Source organism: Vulpes vulpes, chromosome 10 (assembly GCF_048418805.1).
Source record: "Vulpes vulpes isolate BD-2025 chromosome 10, VulVul3, whole genome shotgun sequence".
Classification (NCBI taxonomy): Eukaryota; Metazoa; Chordata; class Mammalia; order Carnivora; family Canidae; genus Vulpes; species Vulpes vulpes.
The window spans coordinates 46,777,841-46,796,363 of NC_132789.1; the positions used below are offsets into that span (position 1 = coordinate 46,777,841).

The following is an 18,523-nucleotide window of genomic DNA, read 5'->3' on the forward strand; positions in this document are numbered from 1 at the left end:
TGTTTTGACATGGGGTGGGTGAATATAAATTTAATAAAGATAGTCGAGCAGAAAGTAAGAACAGGAATCAAAAATAGGAAGAATCCAGATCTCTGTCTGCCATTGAGCTTTTCTTTGGATATTGGCACATCCTTTATAAATTAATGGAGTCTTAACTTTTCTACTAGTCTGAACTTTAACTTCATAAATTATCAAGATAGGATACCCTAGGAACAGAAAATAAACTGTAACCACTTTGTTAATAAAAGAAAGTTTTAGCCTATTCATATGCTTCAAATGCAGTGTACATATTTGAAATATCAGCACCCAAGATGAGAAAAAGATTATATAGATCATGTGTAAACCAAGTAGAATATCTTTTTATTTTTTTTAAATATTTATTTATTTATTTATGATAGAGAGAGAGAGAGAGAGGCAGAGGCAAAGGAGGAGGGAGAAGCAGGCTTCATGCCGGGAGCCCGACGCGGGACTTGATCCCGGGACTCCAGGATAGCACCCTGGGCCAAAGGCAGGCGCCAAACCGCTGAGCCACCCAGGGATCCCCTAGAATATTTTTTTAGAAAAACCTAGAAAGTTATCCAGTTTTATTGTTTTATCAATAATTAGTTGACAAGCTTTAAAAATTTTAATGTCATTACTGTGTTTCTTTATTCTTTATTGGATATATCACTTTTTTTTTTTTTTTTTAGGTTGCAGTGTTTAGGACATACAGAGTGTTGAAAGGATGAATTAAATGGCAGGGTTTTAGAAAAGCCTCTTAAATACATAACTACAGTGTACATTTTTTTATTCTATAAAGAAAAACTAAAAAAAAAGAAAAATTATAAAATTTTTCTCCCTGGAAGCTTAAGATAGCTCTTTTTCCAATTAAAATTTTTTCCAGTTATTTATAACATTTTTCTAGAGTTTTCTGATAAACATGTCATTTAAAAATAGTTTTGAAAAGTGAATAAAAATTCCTACGGTACTGTTAATTAGCTTTTAGCACAGCATTCCCACAAGTAGAGGTTTCTGTATATAATTTGCATCAGAGTTCATGGCTAGGTAAACTTTTGTGGCTGTTGCATAAGAATTATTATTCCTTATATGAAACGGAGTTACTTTTAGAGTTCAGCCCTACAGTTTGGTTTCTTGAGTACCATGCTAATGTAATAAATTGAACCAACTAGCCAAACAAGGTTTTATAACTGGTGGACTATGAAGATAGAAAATGTTTGGAGGGATCCCTGGGTGGCGCAGCGGTTTGGCGCCTGCCTTTGGCCCAGGGCGCGATCCTGGAGACTCGGAATCGAATCCCACGTGGGGCTCCCGGTGCATGGAGCCTGCTTCTCCCTCTGCCTGTGTCTCTGCCTCTCTCTCTCTCTCTGTGACTATCAAAAATAAATAAATAAATAAATAATAAGTTCCTTTAAAAAAAAAAAAAAAAGAAAATGTTTGGAGTGAATTGAAAGGTGCCACTTGAGATTTCTTTATATTTTATTTTGTTAAAGATCTCAGATTAAATTAACGCACATTTTTTATCTCGGGGGCTGATTGAAACATTTGCGTTAATCCATACCTATTGCATCTTCTGGTATTTCCTATATCTTACATCTTTGGGTAAATCTGATCTTGATAATATCATTTTAGTGGGGAAGAAGAGTTAAAGTGATTGTCTTAAAATATGGTTTTTACGTTTAACACTGCATTTTATTAATACTCTTTATTTTTTTTTTTAATCTCCTGGAAGCACAGGTTATCAGAATTGAGTTACGTAAAAGAGTCTTTTTGGACCTGCTAAGTGATGATGAAGTCCCTCAGTAGTTTATTAGATTATTAGACTATTTTTTTACCTTTGTATAGCCACCAACGATAGTATGCAGCATCTGCAAAAAAGATGGCCATTCAAAAAATGATTGTCCAGAGGATTTCAGGAAAATTGATCTAAAACCTCTACCACCAATGACCAATCGATTTCGGGAAATACTTGATTTAGTATGTAAAAGATGTTTTGGTAAGTCTTTTATTACTAGAGCTATCATGGATAGATTCTTTCCTAGATTTTGAATATTTATTTTAAAAAGTTTGTTTACATTTTGTTTTGGTAAAGGTTTTTGGTTTTTTTGTTTTGTTTTTTTCCCAGTAATACAGAGACCCAACAAGAGATATTCACTAAATGCCTACTAAATGCATATCACTGTGGTAAATGGCAGGGGGAATACAGAGTCCATGTTATGTGTTGCTTTTAAAGAGCTTAGTCTCTGGATCTGTGCTAATATGGTAGCCAGTATTTAAATTTAATTAAAATAAAATTTAAAACTAAGTTCCTCAATTTTACTAGCCGTATCTCAAGTACTGAATAGTTACAAGTGGCTAGTGGCTGCTGAATTAGACACTCCAGATAAGAACATTTCCATCATTGCAATACTTTTGCACAGTTCTGCTCTAGACAAATATATGATACGTGTGAAAATTGCAGTAATTGGAAGGATGTATTACATGCTGTAGTAGGAGTAAACAAAATGCAGTGCAAATACAATTAATTAATTAGTGTGGATCATAGGAATTGGAATTAATATTTAGGCATTTGAGATGGACCTTGAACTGCTTTTTAAGTTCTAGGAGACTATGCACAAAAGTATAGGATATATAATATCTTTGGGAGAAGAATTGCCTTGGATTTGGTAGGGTATAAGAAAGATAATAATTATATTTTGGGAAGAGCCTTACATACCTTTATTCAACAAACATTTATGGGTATCTGGGATAAACCACTCAGCAAACATTCTTTTTTTTAATTACTTGCTGTGTCCCAGATAAAGTAAAATTTCTGACATTATAATATTTAGTTCCCCATCGTAATACCTCCCCACTACCCTTTCCTAACTTCTTGCCAGGCAACCACTTACCTGCTCTTTTAGTTGCTATAAAGTAGTTTGCGTTTTCTAGAGTTATATATAAATAGAATCACATAGAATGTACCCTTTTTTTCTAAGGTGATTCTGGCTTCTTTCATTTAGCATAATTATTTTGAGATTCATCCTTGTTCTTATGTGTATAAATGTTTCATTCTTATTTATTTTTTTGTTTCATTCATTTTTATTGCCGAGTTGTATTTCATTATGTGGATGTGTCACAGTTTGTTTACCATTCACCTGTTGACTTGTTTCTAAATTTTGGTTATTACAGCTCTGCTGTAATATGTAATCTGCTCTGTATGTCTATGTGTGGGTTGGGGTATGGATATATGCTTTAATTTCTTTTAGGGTAATACCTAGGAGTTCAATAACTGGATTGTGGCACATTTTTCTCCCTGCAGCTTTATTAAGATATAATACATTTTGTTTTTATTTATTCATTCATTTATATATCTCCATATAAGCTCATGGATATTTTATAGTTTGGGTTATGATCTAATACTACTCTATTGCTCAAATTGTTCCAGATTTGGCTATTGGGAACTCTTTCAGTTGGTTCCTATGACTCTTTAATATACCCCTATCGGTGTGTGGGTTTTTTTTATTTGTTAATTTGGTTGTTTTTTAGCACTTCCTTACTTTCTGGCACTTCAAGATGCTCCAGGCTCATCATGTATATTTTTCACTGCAGTCCTAGAATTAGATATTTCTCTGAAGGACCCTGGCTCCCTTTATTGGAGAATGGTATTAGAAACTAAGATCTGGATCCTAAGGTGCTTGCTATTACTGGGTATTGTTGCTTGTAGGCCCTCTCTGAGTGAGAAAATTTTGTATATACATATTAATTTAGTATGTGCTCATATCTATAATAATCTCTATATGTGACCGTCTTATAAGTTAAACATGACTTTGTACTGATGACTCCAACTTGAATACATTACCATATAGCTCATTCAAGACTCTTCTTTCTGCTTATCTGTAAATTTCCTGCTCCCAACAGTGGGAAACCTGGCTTCCATCATCTGCTACCCATTTACTTAATTGTTCCATTTAAGTACACATATATAACATTATCAGAATTGTTATCTAATATCCCTATGGGAAATCACTTTATCAGAGTACAGTACTTATGTGTAGTTCCTTTTGCACTTAGTCTTAGAAACTCCACTCATTTTCAGAGTTACTTAGATTAGTCCCTTTTCCCTCCCTCCCTTGAGTGAAGTTGTCTTACACATATAGATTATTTTGTTGGAGCCTGCATTCCACCCTAAGGTTCTCCAATCTCCTAGATGATTTTTTTAAATTTGCATACTGCAAAGTTTACTCTTTGTAGTGCAAAGTTCTGTGAATTTTGACAAGGGCATTGTGTCATGTATTACCATTATAGTATCCTACAAAATAGTTTCACCAGTTTTTTTTTCTTTTTTTTTCTTTTTTTTTAGATTTTATTTATTTGAGAGAGAAGAGAGAGAGAGCACAAGTAGGGGAGGGACAGAGGGAGAGGGAAAAGCAGGCTGCTGTTGAGCAAGGAGCCCCATTGCAAGGCTCAATCCCAGGACCCTGGGTTTAACCAGCTGAGCTACCCAGGCACCCCTCACCATTTTAATAATAATAATTTAAAAATCACCTGTAATTCAGCTACAGGTATACTTCAGAGATATTGTGGGTTAGGTTCTAGACCACCACAATGAAGTGAGTATTGCAGTAAAGTGAGTCAAGTGAAATTTTTTCTTTCTTAGTGCATATGAAAGTTATATCTTACCAAAAAAAGTTATATTTTACTCTATACTGTCATCTTTTAAGTGTGTGGTGGCTTTATGCCTAAAGAAAAACAATGTGTATATCTTAATTAAAAAATACCTTCTTGCTAAAATACATGAACCGTCATCTGTGCTTTTAGTGAATTGTAATCTTTTTGCTTATGGAGGGTCTTGCCTCAGTATTGATGGCTGCTGACTGATCTGGGTGCCTGTGGCAATTTCTTAAAATAAAATAACAGTGAAGTTTGCCACAGTGATTGACTCTTTCTGTCATGAATGATTTCTCTGTAGCATGTGATACTGTTAGATAGGTATTTTATCCACAGTAGAACTTCTTTCAAAATTGGACTCAGTTATCAACTGTGTTTATCAACTTTATCAACTAAGTATGTAATATTCTTAATCCTCTGTTGTCATTTCAACAGTCTTCACAGCACCTTCAGGAGTAGTCTGTCTCAAGAAACTACTTTCTTTGCCCATTTGTTAGAAGCCGCTCCTCATCTGTTCAAGTTCTATCCTGAGATTGCAGCAATCCAGTTACATATTCAGTCTCCATTTCCTATTCTCTAATTCTTTTGTTCTCTGCCTCACATCTGCAGTTACTTCCTCCACAGAAGTCTTGAACCACTCAGAGTTATCCATGAGGATTGGAATCAACTTCTCCCAAACTCCTCCTGTTTATGTTGCTATTTTGACTTTTCCCATGAAACACAGATGATTTTAATGGCATCTAGAATGGTGACTCCTTTTCCAAGAGATTTTTGGTTTACTTTGCACAGATTGATGAGGCAGCTATAACCTTACAAAATGGATTTCTTAAATAAGACATGAAAGTCGAAATGACTCCTTGATCCATGGGCTGTGGAATAAATGGATGTTGGGTTAGTAGGCATGAAAGCAACACTAATCTTAAGATCTCCTTCAGAGCTCTTGGGGCTCAGGTGGAACATCAATGAACAGTAATGTTGAATCTTTTTTCTGTGGTAGGTCTCAGCAGTGGGCTTAAAATATTCAGTAAACCATGTTAAAACAGTTGTGCTGTCATCCAGGCTTTGTTCATTTATAAAAATATTAGATTAAGTATAATTCCTAAAGGTTCTCGGATATTCCGATTGGTAAATGAGCATTGGTTTCATCTTAAAGATTCCATTTACATTAGCCCCTAACAAGAGAGTCAGCTTGTCCTTTGAAGCTCTGAAGGCAGGCATTGACTTTTCCTGTCTAGCTATGAAGGTCCTATTATCCTTTAGTCTGTGTTGGAAATCTGTTGTTTAGTGTGACCACCTTCGTTAATTATGTCAACTAGATCTCTTGGGTCACTTGTTGCCTCACCTTGCACTTTTATGTTATGCAAATGGCTTATTTTCTTAAGCCTCATGAACTCACTTTTGCTAGCTTCAGACTTTTTCTTCTGCAGCTTCCTCATCTCTCTCAGCCTTCATATAATTGAAGAAAGTTAGAGCTTTGCTCTGGATTAGGCTGAGAGTATTGTGGCTGGTTTGATGTTCTGTTTAGACCCCTCACACTTTCTCCATATCAGCAATAAAGCTGTTTCACTTTCTTATCATTTATGTATTCACTGGGGTAGCACTTTTAATTTCCTTCAGGAGCTTTGCCTTTGCCTTCACAAGGGCCTACCTTCCATCATATCTTGACTTTTGACATGCCTTCCTCACTAAGCTTCATCATTTCTAGATTTTGTTCTGAAGAGACATGTGATTTTTTTTTCACTTGAACAGTTAACCTTACCATTGTAAGGTTATTAATTGACCTAATTTCAATATTGTTGTGTCTCAGAGAACAGACAGGCCTGAGGAGAGGGGGAGAGAAGGGGGGAATGGCCAGTCAGTGGAGCATTCAGAACACATACATTTATTGATTGTTTGTCTTATTTGGATTGCAGTTTGTGACACCCTAAAATAATTATAGTAGTAACATCAAAGGTCACTGATCACAGATTATCATCACAAGTACAATAATAATAATGAAAAAGTTTGAAATATCATGAGAATTACCAGAATGTGACACAGACATAAGTTGAGCAAATGCTGTTGGAGAAAAGGGGCTTGATGATAAGACTTGCTCAGCCACAAAATTTCAATTTGTGAAAAATAGAGTATCTGGGACAATAAAGTGAAGTGCAGTAAAGTGAAGTATGAGATATGCCTATATTCAGCTTGCAACCACAGATGCTACATTTGTTTTTCAGAAGCTGAATATTAGTTTAATCATTATAGTAAATTACTGCTTTGTTCCCATTAACTCTTGAAGATAAGTCTGGAGGAGGAGATAGAAAAAAAAAAAAAGACTATTCTTGAGACTGTGTGGTCTTATTTGGGCAAATAATATGAATATAAATGAAATAGCTAGAATATTGAATGGTTACTATCAACTGACAAGTGGTTGGGGAACTGAGGAAGTTCATTCAGGAGGCATTGAAGGCTATGAATGGAAGCATCTTATAGGGAACATGTGAATCTTGACCAGGCATTTGAGGGAACTTAGGTTTGAATGGATCAAGTGCCTCACATAACAATATTGAGTATAGACTTACAGGTGGGAAAAACAATCATATATATGGGAAAGAGCAGAATGTCTAAAGAAAACAATACTAAAGAATTTGTAGAAGTAAATATATTTTGTAGATATTTCATAGGGAAAATAATCATGTGAAACATACATAAACCTATAAAAATTATTTTTTTGCTGTCCCTCTGCAGGAACAAGGATTTTAAAGTCAGAGAAGTTAACAAATAATGAAATTTTAAGTAAAGAGTTTAGGGGAAAAAAATTGAAGACCTTTTCAGATTCCATTTTCCTTACTTTTCTTTTTCCTTTTTCCTTTTTCTTTTTTTTAACTTAGATGAGTTATCACCACCCTTTTCTGAACAACACAACAGGGAGCAAATTTTAATTGGCTTGGAAAAGTTTATTCAAAAAGAATATGATGGTATGTCATATGTTAAAAATTGATTGTTTTTGTTATTATAGCCACCTAGTCTGAGTTCTGTTTATTTTAAAAGTGTTCATTGAATGTTGTGTGTTAGGTAATATTCTAGGTGCTGGGAATACAGTACCAATACAAAAGGTGAAAACTGCTTTTGTCAGCTTATATTAAGAGGGGTAAACAGATAGTCAACTAACAGATATATAATGTGATTTCAGAAAATAAATGCTATTATAGTGTAGGACTTAAAAGGATAGTGATAGGGTAGTTCTCTTTACTCTTATGGTAGTTCTTTCTGATAGAGTGACATTTGAAGAGGGTCATGAATAATGTGAGGGAGCAAGTTATATGAATATCCAAGGAGAGAACATTCTATAGAGAAAGAATAGCAAGTACAAATACCCCAAGATTGTGTTTGGCATGTTTGAAGGCCATGCAGGACAATAGGTGGCTGGAGTAGATGTGTGAGGTAGACTGAAATAGAAAGATGAGATCTTGAGAGGGCCTTAGAGATATTGGTAGAAGCACTTTGAATTTTCAGTGTCTAATGAGAAGTTTCTGGGAGGTTTTAACCTTTAAGTGACATGATCTGAGAGAATAGACTATAGGTCCATAAGAATAGAAGCAAATGGAACAATTTAGGAGGCTGTTGCATAAGTTCAGATGAGACATAATATTGTTCTGGAAGAGTCCATGGGAAGTGTTCAGATACAGGACATTTTTTGAATGTAGAACCAATAGGATTTGCTGATGCTTTACATGTTAGATGGGGAAAAGGAGTCAAGGATGGTTTCAAGGCTTTTACATCAGTAGTTGGGTGATATTATTTAACTGAGAAGTCCAAATAGCAGTAGGAGCACCTTTGGGGTACAAGGGTGAAGAATCAAGAGTTTTATGGCCAAATATTTTAGAAAAGGATAGAGTTGATTTATAATTAGAATGAATTTATACTTTAAAAGATAACCTGTTATATGCTATACAATTCCATTTTCTGTTATATTTGCTATTATGTAAAGTACTGACCAAATCTAAGTCTGTTATATCAAACTCATGCATATTTTTATTTGCTGATGAACATAGCTTCTTTTGTCTCTCAGTTGCCATTGAAATTTCAAGTTGGACATCAGAACCAAATTGGAGAATTAGGTTTTTACAGTACAGAATTTGTTGCCTAAATATATAAAGAATTAATAGTGAGAGAAATCCATTTAAGTCACAGCTTGTTTTGAAGAGGTACCTGTTATTGAATGACACTAAATATGAAAGGGTAACTATCATAATTTATATCAAATGGATTAATCACTCACTTTGGGAGAATCGGTTCTGTGTACTAAGGTGATAATTGTAAAACTACTTGAATTGTGCCCTGAAAAAACTAGTTTATTTCCAAAAGATAAATCTCTAACTACTGAACTTTACTATTGGTAGTGTTGTGGAGCCTGAAGACAAGTGGATGAATTTATGAGATAGTTAAATTGAAAGAAATTAATGGACTTGTTGATTGTTTGGATGTAGAAGCTGAGAGAGAAGGCTATTAAGAACTATACATATATTTCTGACATGGCCAGTTGAGTAGATAAAGATACTATTTGCAGAGAAAAGGGATTATAGGAGCAATAGTAGGTTTGTGGTAAAGTTGAAGAGTTAGATTTAACTTGTTTTTATGATGTCTTTAGAAAAATGGAAAAAGCAGTTAGAAACAAAGGTTGTGGGAACTTGGGCAAAAGATCTGGACTTTAGATGAATATTTTGGAATTTCTCAGTATATCTGGCAAGGGAAGGTATTTAAGCCAAAGAAGTAGACATTTTGTGTTAGTCCATTAGTAAGTAATAGAAGACTCCTCTTTCCTGATAATTATGAAACTTTGGACCTTTGTTTTCCTTTATTTAGAAAAAGCAAGATTGTGCTTATTTGGCTCTTCTAAAAATGGATTTGGATTTCGTGATAGTGATCTGGATATTTGTATGACCCTGGAAGGCCATGAAAATGCAGAGGTAAGAGTTAGTGTCTGGAAAGGGATGTGGAAGTTTATTTTCTTCCCGTGGTGAATGTATTTTAAATTATGTATGTAGTGTTGATAAAAATACAGTGTCATTCTTGGTGTAAATATATTAGCAATAGTAGTATTTGAAATGTAAAAGCATTTAGCATTATCATTTTAGAAGACATTCAAATAACTAAAGAAGTAAATTTATTATTTCAATAGTTTTCTGTCACAAAAACCATGTCACTAAGAGTTAAAAGTGCTTTGTAATGAATTTTTGGAAAAAGTTAGTACACCATAGAGTTGCACTTTTTTCTATTGGAATCAACGTGAAGCTGGCGCTGTATTAGTGAACGCTGATCTCATTTCCTCTGTCTTTTCATATCTCTTCTATTAGATGATGTCTTTGTATCACTAAAGATAGAAAATAAGTGGACATCTAATTTATAAATGGGTTGTATTGTACAAGTTAATTGCAATTTGGGGGCACTTAGAACATTTTTTTTTTCCGTAAAGCAGCGTTACAAATTTTGTGTTCTAGGATAGCTTTTAGAAACTCATTTTGGGTGGGGAGGGGAACTAACATTTATTGAGGCCTCATTTCATTCTCACAACCACCTTCGAGGTAGATAATTTACCCCATTTTACAGATGAGGAAACTGAGGCTTTGAGAGATAAACTGACTTGCCCAAGTTCACACAGCTAGTAAATGTTGGAGCCGGGATTCGTACCCAGGTCTGTCTGACTCCACAGTTCATGCTCTTTCCATTGTATCTCATTGCTTCTCTGTAATTTATTTAACCCATAATGTAGCTGAAATATAGTACTAATAGTACTGTAGAACCTAACCACTACTTTTGGGAGTTTCAATGTGAGATGCCAGCAGCAGACCTTCCCCCAGAGCAGTCTTAGCAGTGAGAGTCTTAGCATGTTAGCTTTCTTCGTATACCAGCCTCCAGCAGTAGAAACATTGTCCAAGCTCCAGTAAAGAAAGGGACTGATTGGACAGGGAAGTATCCCAGGCCTTCCTAGCAGCAACTAGAAAGGAGAGGATCCCTGTAGTTGCTCTTTTCTTTACCAACATAGCTGTTGGAATTTATGTCTGAAAACCAGGGACTGCTTGCAAGATTGGGGTGTGGCCAAGCTTCTGGCATCTGTAGTTGTGTCAGTATAGCCTCTGTTGTATTATAAAAGAATTCAGCAGAATAGTGTACCTATGTTTCTGAAAATTTTTTCATAAGGTAGCTTTTAAATTGTTAGAACCAGAGCAAAGATGGCAGAGTAAAGATGTCTGGTAGATCCTTGTTTTTGTCCCTAAGAAATTATTTCTGGTATTAACATTTTATCTTTTTCAAAAAATGGAAAATTCGTAAATATTTTAGTTCTCCTTAACTAACCTTGTACTTAATGCCATCTACTTGGAAAGAGGCTACCCTTCTCCATTTTGAAGAGCAAGAATTGAGGGACTGGGAAATGACTTTACCCAGGGGAAGAGGTTAGAGTTTAGATACCTTCAATGTAAATTTAATAATCAGATTTCTAATAACTAAGGGTTTGTCTATTATATATAATCTGTGCATTCACACTGGAAAGTTGAAGCAATGCAAAAATAAATTTCCTTCTAGATGAGACAGTTGAAACCTAAAATTCAGCATAAATTGTATCTTTGCATAATAAAGAGAAAAATTATGATCTAATTAATTAATTAATTAATTTATTGTTTATTCATGAGAGACAGAGGCAGAGACACAGGCAGAGGGAGAAGTGGGCTCCATGCAGGGAGCCCGATGTGGGACTTGATCCCTGGACTCCAGGATCAGGCCCTGGGCTGAAAGCAGGCACTAAACTGCTGAGCCACCCAGGCGTCCCAAAACTATGTTTTATTTTGTGTTAATTAGCAACTATAGATTCCCTTGAATCCTCAGGTTAAGCTGCAATGACTACCGCTCTCTTGTAGCTAAAAAAGACATGTTGGGGATATGCAAAAGTGATTTTAGTAGTAAATGTGGGCACTGATGTATATATACCATTTGGCCTAATCCAGTTTTTAAAATAATGCCATTATCTTCCTGAATTATTCCTTGTATTATGTTTATTGTTACCATATCAACTCTGCTGCCTCAGGTTTTGAAAAAAAATCAATGTATTTAAATTTGTAGAGGTAAGAATTTTCTTGAAGAAGTAGATGCTGGTAAAAATTGTATTACTTTCCCTAATCAATAAATAGCTTACAGATTTAAAGTGCTTATTTTGTGCCAAGCATATACTGCTGAATGCTTTACATACATGTCTCATACAATCCTTCCAACTACTTGATAGGGCAGGAGTCTATAGTTACTTTGACTTTGTAGAATAGTATGAAGGTCCATGACTGGTCAGAGTCATGCAGCTAGTTAATACTTAGTTGAAGTTTGAAACCAGGTTTGTCTAAATTCATTGCCTATATTCTTAAACACTATACTGTTTGTCTTCACCAGGTCCATCTCTAGTTATGTATTCACATATTTGAAAACATTATTCTTCTGTCTTTGTGCTTCTCACACTTTAATGTGGATGCGAATTACCTGGGAATCTTGTTATGATTCATTAGACTGGGGTAGGCCTGAGATTCTGCATTTCCATTGTTTCCAGATGATGGTGATACTGCAGGTCTCTAGGCCACGTACTTTAGCTTATAGCTGGAGATTTTCAATGCTAGTATTAAATGCCTCATTAAAGTGAATTTGCATGAGGCCAAATTCAGTTAGACAAACTTTATTATTTGTTTCTTTTGTTTTTTTTAGAAATTAAACTGTAAGGAAATAATTGAAAATTTGGCAAAAATTCTTAAGAGACATCCAGGTATGAATTTTAAATTACAGCTTTAAAACACATTTTTAAGCTTTTATGAAAATTATTTAACCTAATGGAGTTTTCGTGTTTGTTTTCAATCAGGTTTAAGAAACATTTTGCCTATAACTACTGCCAAAGTGCCTATAGTAAAATTTGAACATAGACGAAGTGGTTTAGAAGGTGATATCAGTTTATATAATACATTGGTAAGTTTCTTTTTCTGTGTAGACCCAGGTAGTTTACACTTGTCATTTTAAAAGCTTACAGATCCCTGTCTATACATTTATGTTTAAAAGTTTCAAATGTGAGCATTATAAGACAAAAATATTTTTAGGAATCATCTTGGTATTTCCTTCAGATGAAGATTAGTTTTTGACTCATTTATAGGTATTTTAAGTTTTGCAATTATATATTCTATTTGGAGTGTATTAATAACTTTTTATCTGATTTATAAGTTCAGTAAATTTGAAATGCTTTCAAATATGTAATTTTTTTTCAGGCTCAACATAACACAAGAATGTTAGCTACTTATGCAGCTATTGATCCTAGAGTACAGTACTTGGGATATACTATGAAAGTGTTTGCAAAGGTATTTATGAAGTGGTTAACGATCTGCTTTGTTATAAAATACAGTGTTTAAAATGAAATATACTGATGTCAGACTTGTGAAAAATATCTTCTCAGTTCTGTTTATCTGAGTTTTTTAAAGGAAGCAATCAATAATAAATGACTCAAGTTTATACCTCTTAGAGTAGTGTGAGTCTTAGCTTTTTCATGTATGTGCTTTATTCCTTTGTTCAACACTTGAGTAAATTCTCAGTAGTAAGATTTCTCAGTGTAGTAAAGATTTTCAGCCCGAGGTATGAGAGTTGACATATCATTCTAGTTTGAGTATCTATCTGGGTTAGGAATTCTGAGATTTGGGTTTAGTTATAAATATTTCTGGCTGAGAAAACAAAACGATACCAATAAAACCTTGTGTTTCTCCAATTATAACACTTATGCTACTGAATTGTTTTCTTGTTTTGCACTAAGTGTGTAAACTCAATGAAGATAGAGAACTGTATCCCTACTTTAGTGTGCCTGCTTTATGATAGCTGCTCAGTAAATAGTTAATTTTTTAATGTGTTGGTGGAAGGCTTCTAGTAGCCGAGTGACTTTATTGCATTTTCATTTCATAAAATCCACTTTTCGGGATCCCTGGGTGGCGCAGCGGTTTAGCGCCTGCCTTTGGCCCAGGGCGTGATCCTGGAGATTCGGGATCGAATCCCACGTCGGGCTCCCGGTGCATGGAGCCTGCTTCTCCCTCTGCCTGTGTCTCTGCCTCTCTCTCTCACTGTGTGCCTATCATAAGTAAATAAAAATTAAAAAAAAAAATCCACTTTTCTACAACAGGGAGACAGATAAGTCTCCCATATATGGACAGAGGTGTCATCTTAGAAAAGAGTGGCATTTAGCCACATCCTCAAATTGTATTTGATATGGCTACTTTTCTAGATTGACCTCACAGAATACCTTTAGCAAAATGGTTCTGTACTTCAGTGGAGTTGTGGCAGTGAAACTAAGGCTTTCATGTCAGAGAAATCATTCTTCCCCCTTTATATAATATCAGCTAAAGTCTTACTTAAGGCAGTTTCTGAGGATTCTTTTAGGACTTATTTTTAATTAAAAATTTGTTTGGAATAGTCAACTTATTCACGTGGTTCAAAAGTCTAAAGGGATTTCTGGTGGAAAAATCTCCCTTCTACACCTGTCTCCTAGCCAACCAGTGCCTCTTGCTGGAGACAACTGGTGTTAAAAGTTCCTCTTATATTCTTCTGGAAATATACCAGTATAAGCAAATACATACGTTTCTTATCTCCTTTTTATGACAGGTATAACTCTGCTAAAAATGTTGTTTTGTACTTTGCTTTTCTCACTGATCAATAGATATTGGAAATTATTTCCTATTAGTATACTAAAGCTTTTGTCTTCTTTTTTTTTTTTTCCTTTCTTTTTTTTTTTTAATGACTACAGCCTGTTCAGTTGTGTGGTCATCGGTTGTTTAAAACCTATGCTTTATTATTATTATTTTTTAATCTCAAACAACAGTGTGCTGTGATTAAAAAAACTTTAGTTATTTCACATTTTTTTGGTGTGCTTGCAGGATAACGTCTTATAATTGCTAGGTTAATAAGTGAGATTGCTTTTGTAATTTTGATACTATCATATTATTCTTCATAGATTTTTTGCTAATTTGTATTGTCATCTGTAATGTATGAGAGTGCCTGTTTACCCATCCTCATAATAGTTTGTTATTTAACTTACAGATATTTGACAGTTTGATGGGATAAAAAAAATAGTATCTTAGAGTAGTCAGTATTTCTGCATGGAATAAGATTCTGAAATTTTATTTTCAATCATTGTTATGTTTCTTTAGCGATGTGACATTGGAGATGCTTCCAGGGGAAGTTTATCTTCATATGCTTATATCCTTATGGTGCTGTACTTTCTACAGCAAAGAAAACCACCTGTTATCCCAGTTCTACAAGAGGTAGGTGTTTAAGAAAACTGGAAAGGAGTTTCTTGTGAAAACATTAAACACAGTAGGCCTTGGTCAGTTTATGAGGCCATGAAGGATTTTTCCAGCATGGACATCCTAAGTTTTCTTCTTCTCTTCATGATATAATCACATAGTGAACCTTTTTGAAAAATTCATTATGGGGGCATATAGACTGCCAAAAGAATTTTAGACAACAGAACTATTGAATATCTTCCATAGTGTGTTTGTATTTCAGTCTTAGAATGTTGCAGATGATGGTGGAAGTCGTATGGCCCATGAATGCACACATTCTGGTCTCAGATGGCAAGTGTAAAGTGTTTTCTCTCCATAGTATTCTCGCTGCTCCTGCCTGGCAGTGAAGTTTGGTATATTCTTGTGTGTACTTTGGTTGACTTTGTGAATTTTGGTTGAGGAAAGAAACCCAAGGAAATTCTTGCTCATCTCTGTAAGGTCATATTAATTGCATCAAGCATAAGAATGTACGTCAGAAGAAACCTGTTCATCAGATTTGATAATTCATGGGTTCCCTTTTGGTAGCCAATTTATACTCTGAAATAGGCTCAAAGGAGTTCTTAATCATCTATCTATTCCTCCTCATTTTTGGACAAAGTATATTTGCAAGCATTTGGGAGGATCCAGTTCTGGTATCCTTAGGTGATTATTTTGAAGTAAGAGAGAAGCATCAGAATTGTTTGGTAAATCATATATTCTGACTTTTCACAAACCAATAGTCCTGGCAGAGAAGAAAATCACAAAATAAGCAAGCCATATGGTGGATGTCAGATGGCCTTAGTAAGTTTTAAAAAGTTCTAATGAATGCCATGTGCTTATAGCAGCCTTTATTCCTCCTTTTAAATTAACAGTAAAGAAGAAACAAAAATTTCAAATGTCCTTTCCTGACAAAATTTTAAGTTGCTGAATCTACGTTGAGTGATGTAATTTTTAACAAGGTTGTTCACAGTAGGATATTTAAAATTTAACATGAATTAAGGAGGCCTGACAAGGCCAAGGTCATTCTGTATATTAGTCTAACTATTGTTAAGGCTTTAAATTTGGGTATCTTAAATGCATTATTACCCAGCAATATCACAGCAGCCATTTACTATAATTTGCTATGACTTTGACAGAACACAGTGATTAACTCAAGTGGCAACAAATTTTGTTTTCATGGTGGTTTGTCTGTGTTCTCATTCCCATGAATGAGGAGCCACTCAGGCAGTACTATATAATGGAAAGAGCAGGGGCATGATTTTGAAGCCAGAAATACCTTATCTGAATCCTAATTCTGACATTGTGGCCTTCAATAAGCTGCCTGACTGCCACTCGTCCAAGTTTCATCAAAAGTATTAATGTAATAATAGTATTATTTCAGTATATTGTTATAAGGAACAGAGAAGTCAAATGCCTTTGAATTATAGTGGGTTCTAAGGTAGGTGTTCATAAATGGTGCTTGCTTTATTATTACTACTACTATCATTAGCATCTTTATTAATATTATTATTGGAATAATATTGGAAAAATATAGATAGGACTGCAGTAGCCAACTTCAAGAACTCTCCCATTATCTGCTTAACAGTGCTTGATGAAATGAGAGACAGTCCATGGAATGTTTTCCATCATAATGAGCTCTGATTGTGGGGGGCTTTGTGATACATATGAACTGATGATATATGGATTTTTGCTTCTGGCCTTTTTTGCTTGTCATATGGGACCCCATTGTCCATTGCTCTGGCATCATTTAAGTATTGGTCATTGACATCGATCAACTTTTAAGGGTAAGGATATGTTTAATGAAGCTGTTGATCTTTGACTCCATTTGTAATTGAACCTAGACTTGAAGTGACTGAGTATAAGTAAGACTCTGAGAGGTATATTTTTCATGGTTAATAACACAAAGTTCTTTAGGTCAAAAGGAGCTTTCCTAAGCAGAATGATTTTGCTGTATTCTAGAAAATCATCATATGTAAAAGTAAATTTTCATGTAAAGATATTAAAAGAAGGTTAGGGATTGTTAATCATACTTGATATTATGAACTTCCATGTTTTCTAAGCTCATACCAGCTTAAAAATTGCAATTGAATGGATGACTCTTGAAGACATTATGCTAAGTGAAGTAAACTAGTCACTAAAGGGTAAATATTGTATGATTCTACTTTATATAGGGTGGTCAAACACATAGAGATGGAAAGTGGAATGTGTTTTTCAGGGGCTAGGAGAGGGAGGAATGGGAAATCATTGCTTAATAGTATCAGTTTTATTTTTGCAAGATGAAAAGAATTCTGTAGATGGATGGTGGTGATGGTACACAACAGTGTGAGTGTACTTAATGCCACTGAACTGAATATTATAAAATTTACCATCATGATCATTTTTGTTATGTGTATTTTACCACAACTAAAATATTACAATTTAAATATAGCAGCAGATCCTAAAATACTACCATTAAATATGAAAGTAATTGTGGAAATGTACAGAATCTCCTTGTACAAATATGATTGTTTCATGAGGTTTTTAGAGGAAGGACTGAGAGCTTGAGTAGAGGATGATTAGTGTTGAGTGAAAGAGAAGAGAGAAATGGAAAGAGAAATTGTGTGTGTGAGTGTGTGTGTGTGTGTGTGTGTGTGTGTGTGTGTGTGTAAGAGAAAGGGAGGATAGCATTAATCCTAAGGCCTGAAACAGTGTAAATTAGAAAATGAAATATGAGAGCTCATAAAAAATATAGGCAAATCAATGATTAAACATCTTCCAACGCCCACAGGGTCCATTTACTGTGTTATCAGCCAGCATAGTTGGGCTTGGATTATGGTTCTTAGTCAAAAATAAGAATTACATTAAAAAGAATCAGGGTCAAAAGACGTAGCCTGTATTATTCCCATGTAAACCTATAATAGCATCTATAAGGGTAAAATATCCTATAATGGTAAAATTATACTTTGATTTCTTTAATACCTTTATTTCATTTTTCAGGGCAGAATTTGTTGTAGGTATTCTAGGCTTTCCCATGTTTCTTTTATGAAGTGTCAGAATTTATGGTAGATAGTAATTGTATGTAAGTTACATAAATTTAAAAAGCAACTGGGGAGCCTAGGTGGTTCAGTCAGTTAAGTGTCTGACTCTTGATTTTGGCTCAGGTCATGACGGCTTGTGAGATGGAGCCATGCCTTGGGTTCCACACTCAGCAGGAAGTCTGAGAGTCTCTCTTTCCCTTTGTCCCTCCCCCTTTGCATGCGTATGCTTACCTGTGCACTTGCTCTCTCAAAAACAGCTTATGAGCCTAAGTTTCTGGAAACTTCATCTTTTTGTAAACATGCTTTTGGAGTAAATACATTCATTCAACAAACCTGTATTAAGTATTCTCTGTATGACAGACTTTGATGTAGTAGGAATTTTGGCTCCAGAATTAAGTTACAGTTTTTGCCTATGAGAAATTTAAACCTGAGTGTGAGATTAGAGGGGCCAGACATGTTAATTTTGTAAATCACTGTGCCACCTAAAATGCAAGGGGTGATGGGGACCACCTTATCTGATGGTTTTAAAGTATTTTCTGGCAAGCTGTAGGT

General features: G+C 34.8%; 1 protein-coding gene across 15 annotated transcripts in view; it reads left to right on the plus strand.

Moving 5' to 3' along the window:
• The window catches only part of TUT4 (terminal uridylyl transferase 4), a 113,862-nt gene that overhangs the window by 76,827 nt on the left and 18,512 nt on the right, over positions 1 to 18,523 (plus strand). For all 15 annotated transcript variants that reach the window (XM_072723948.1, XM_072723944.1, XM_072723953.1 and 12 more), the window contains 7 exons: positions 1,843 to 1,993; positions 7,521 to 7,607; positions 9,496 to 9,599; positions 12,373 to 12,430; positions 12,524 to 12,627; positions 12,921 to 13,010; positions 14,841 to 14,954. In XM_072723948.1, the coding sequence (XP_072580049.1) occupies positions 1,843 to 1,993; positions 7,521 to 7,607; positions 9,496 to 9,599; positions 12,373 to 12,430; positions 12,524 to 12,627; positions 12,921 to 13,010; positions 14,841 to 14,954 (708 nt within the window). The remainder of the gene's footprint in view (positions 1 to 1,842; positions 1,994 to 7,520; positions 7,608 to 9,495; positions 9,600 to 12,372; positions 12,431 to 12,523; positions 12,628 to 12,920; positions 13,011 to 14,840; positions 14,955 to 18,523) is intronic.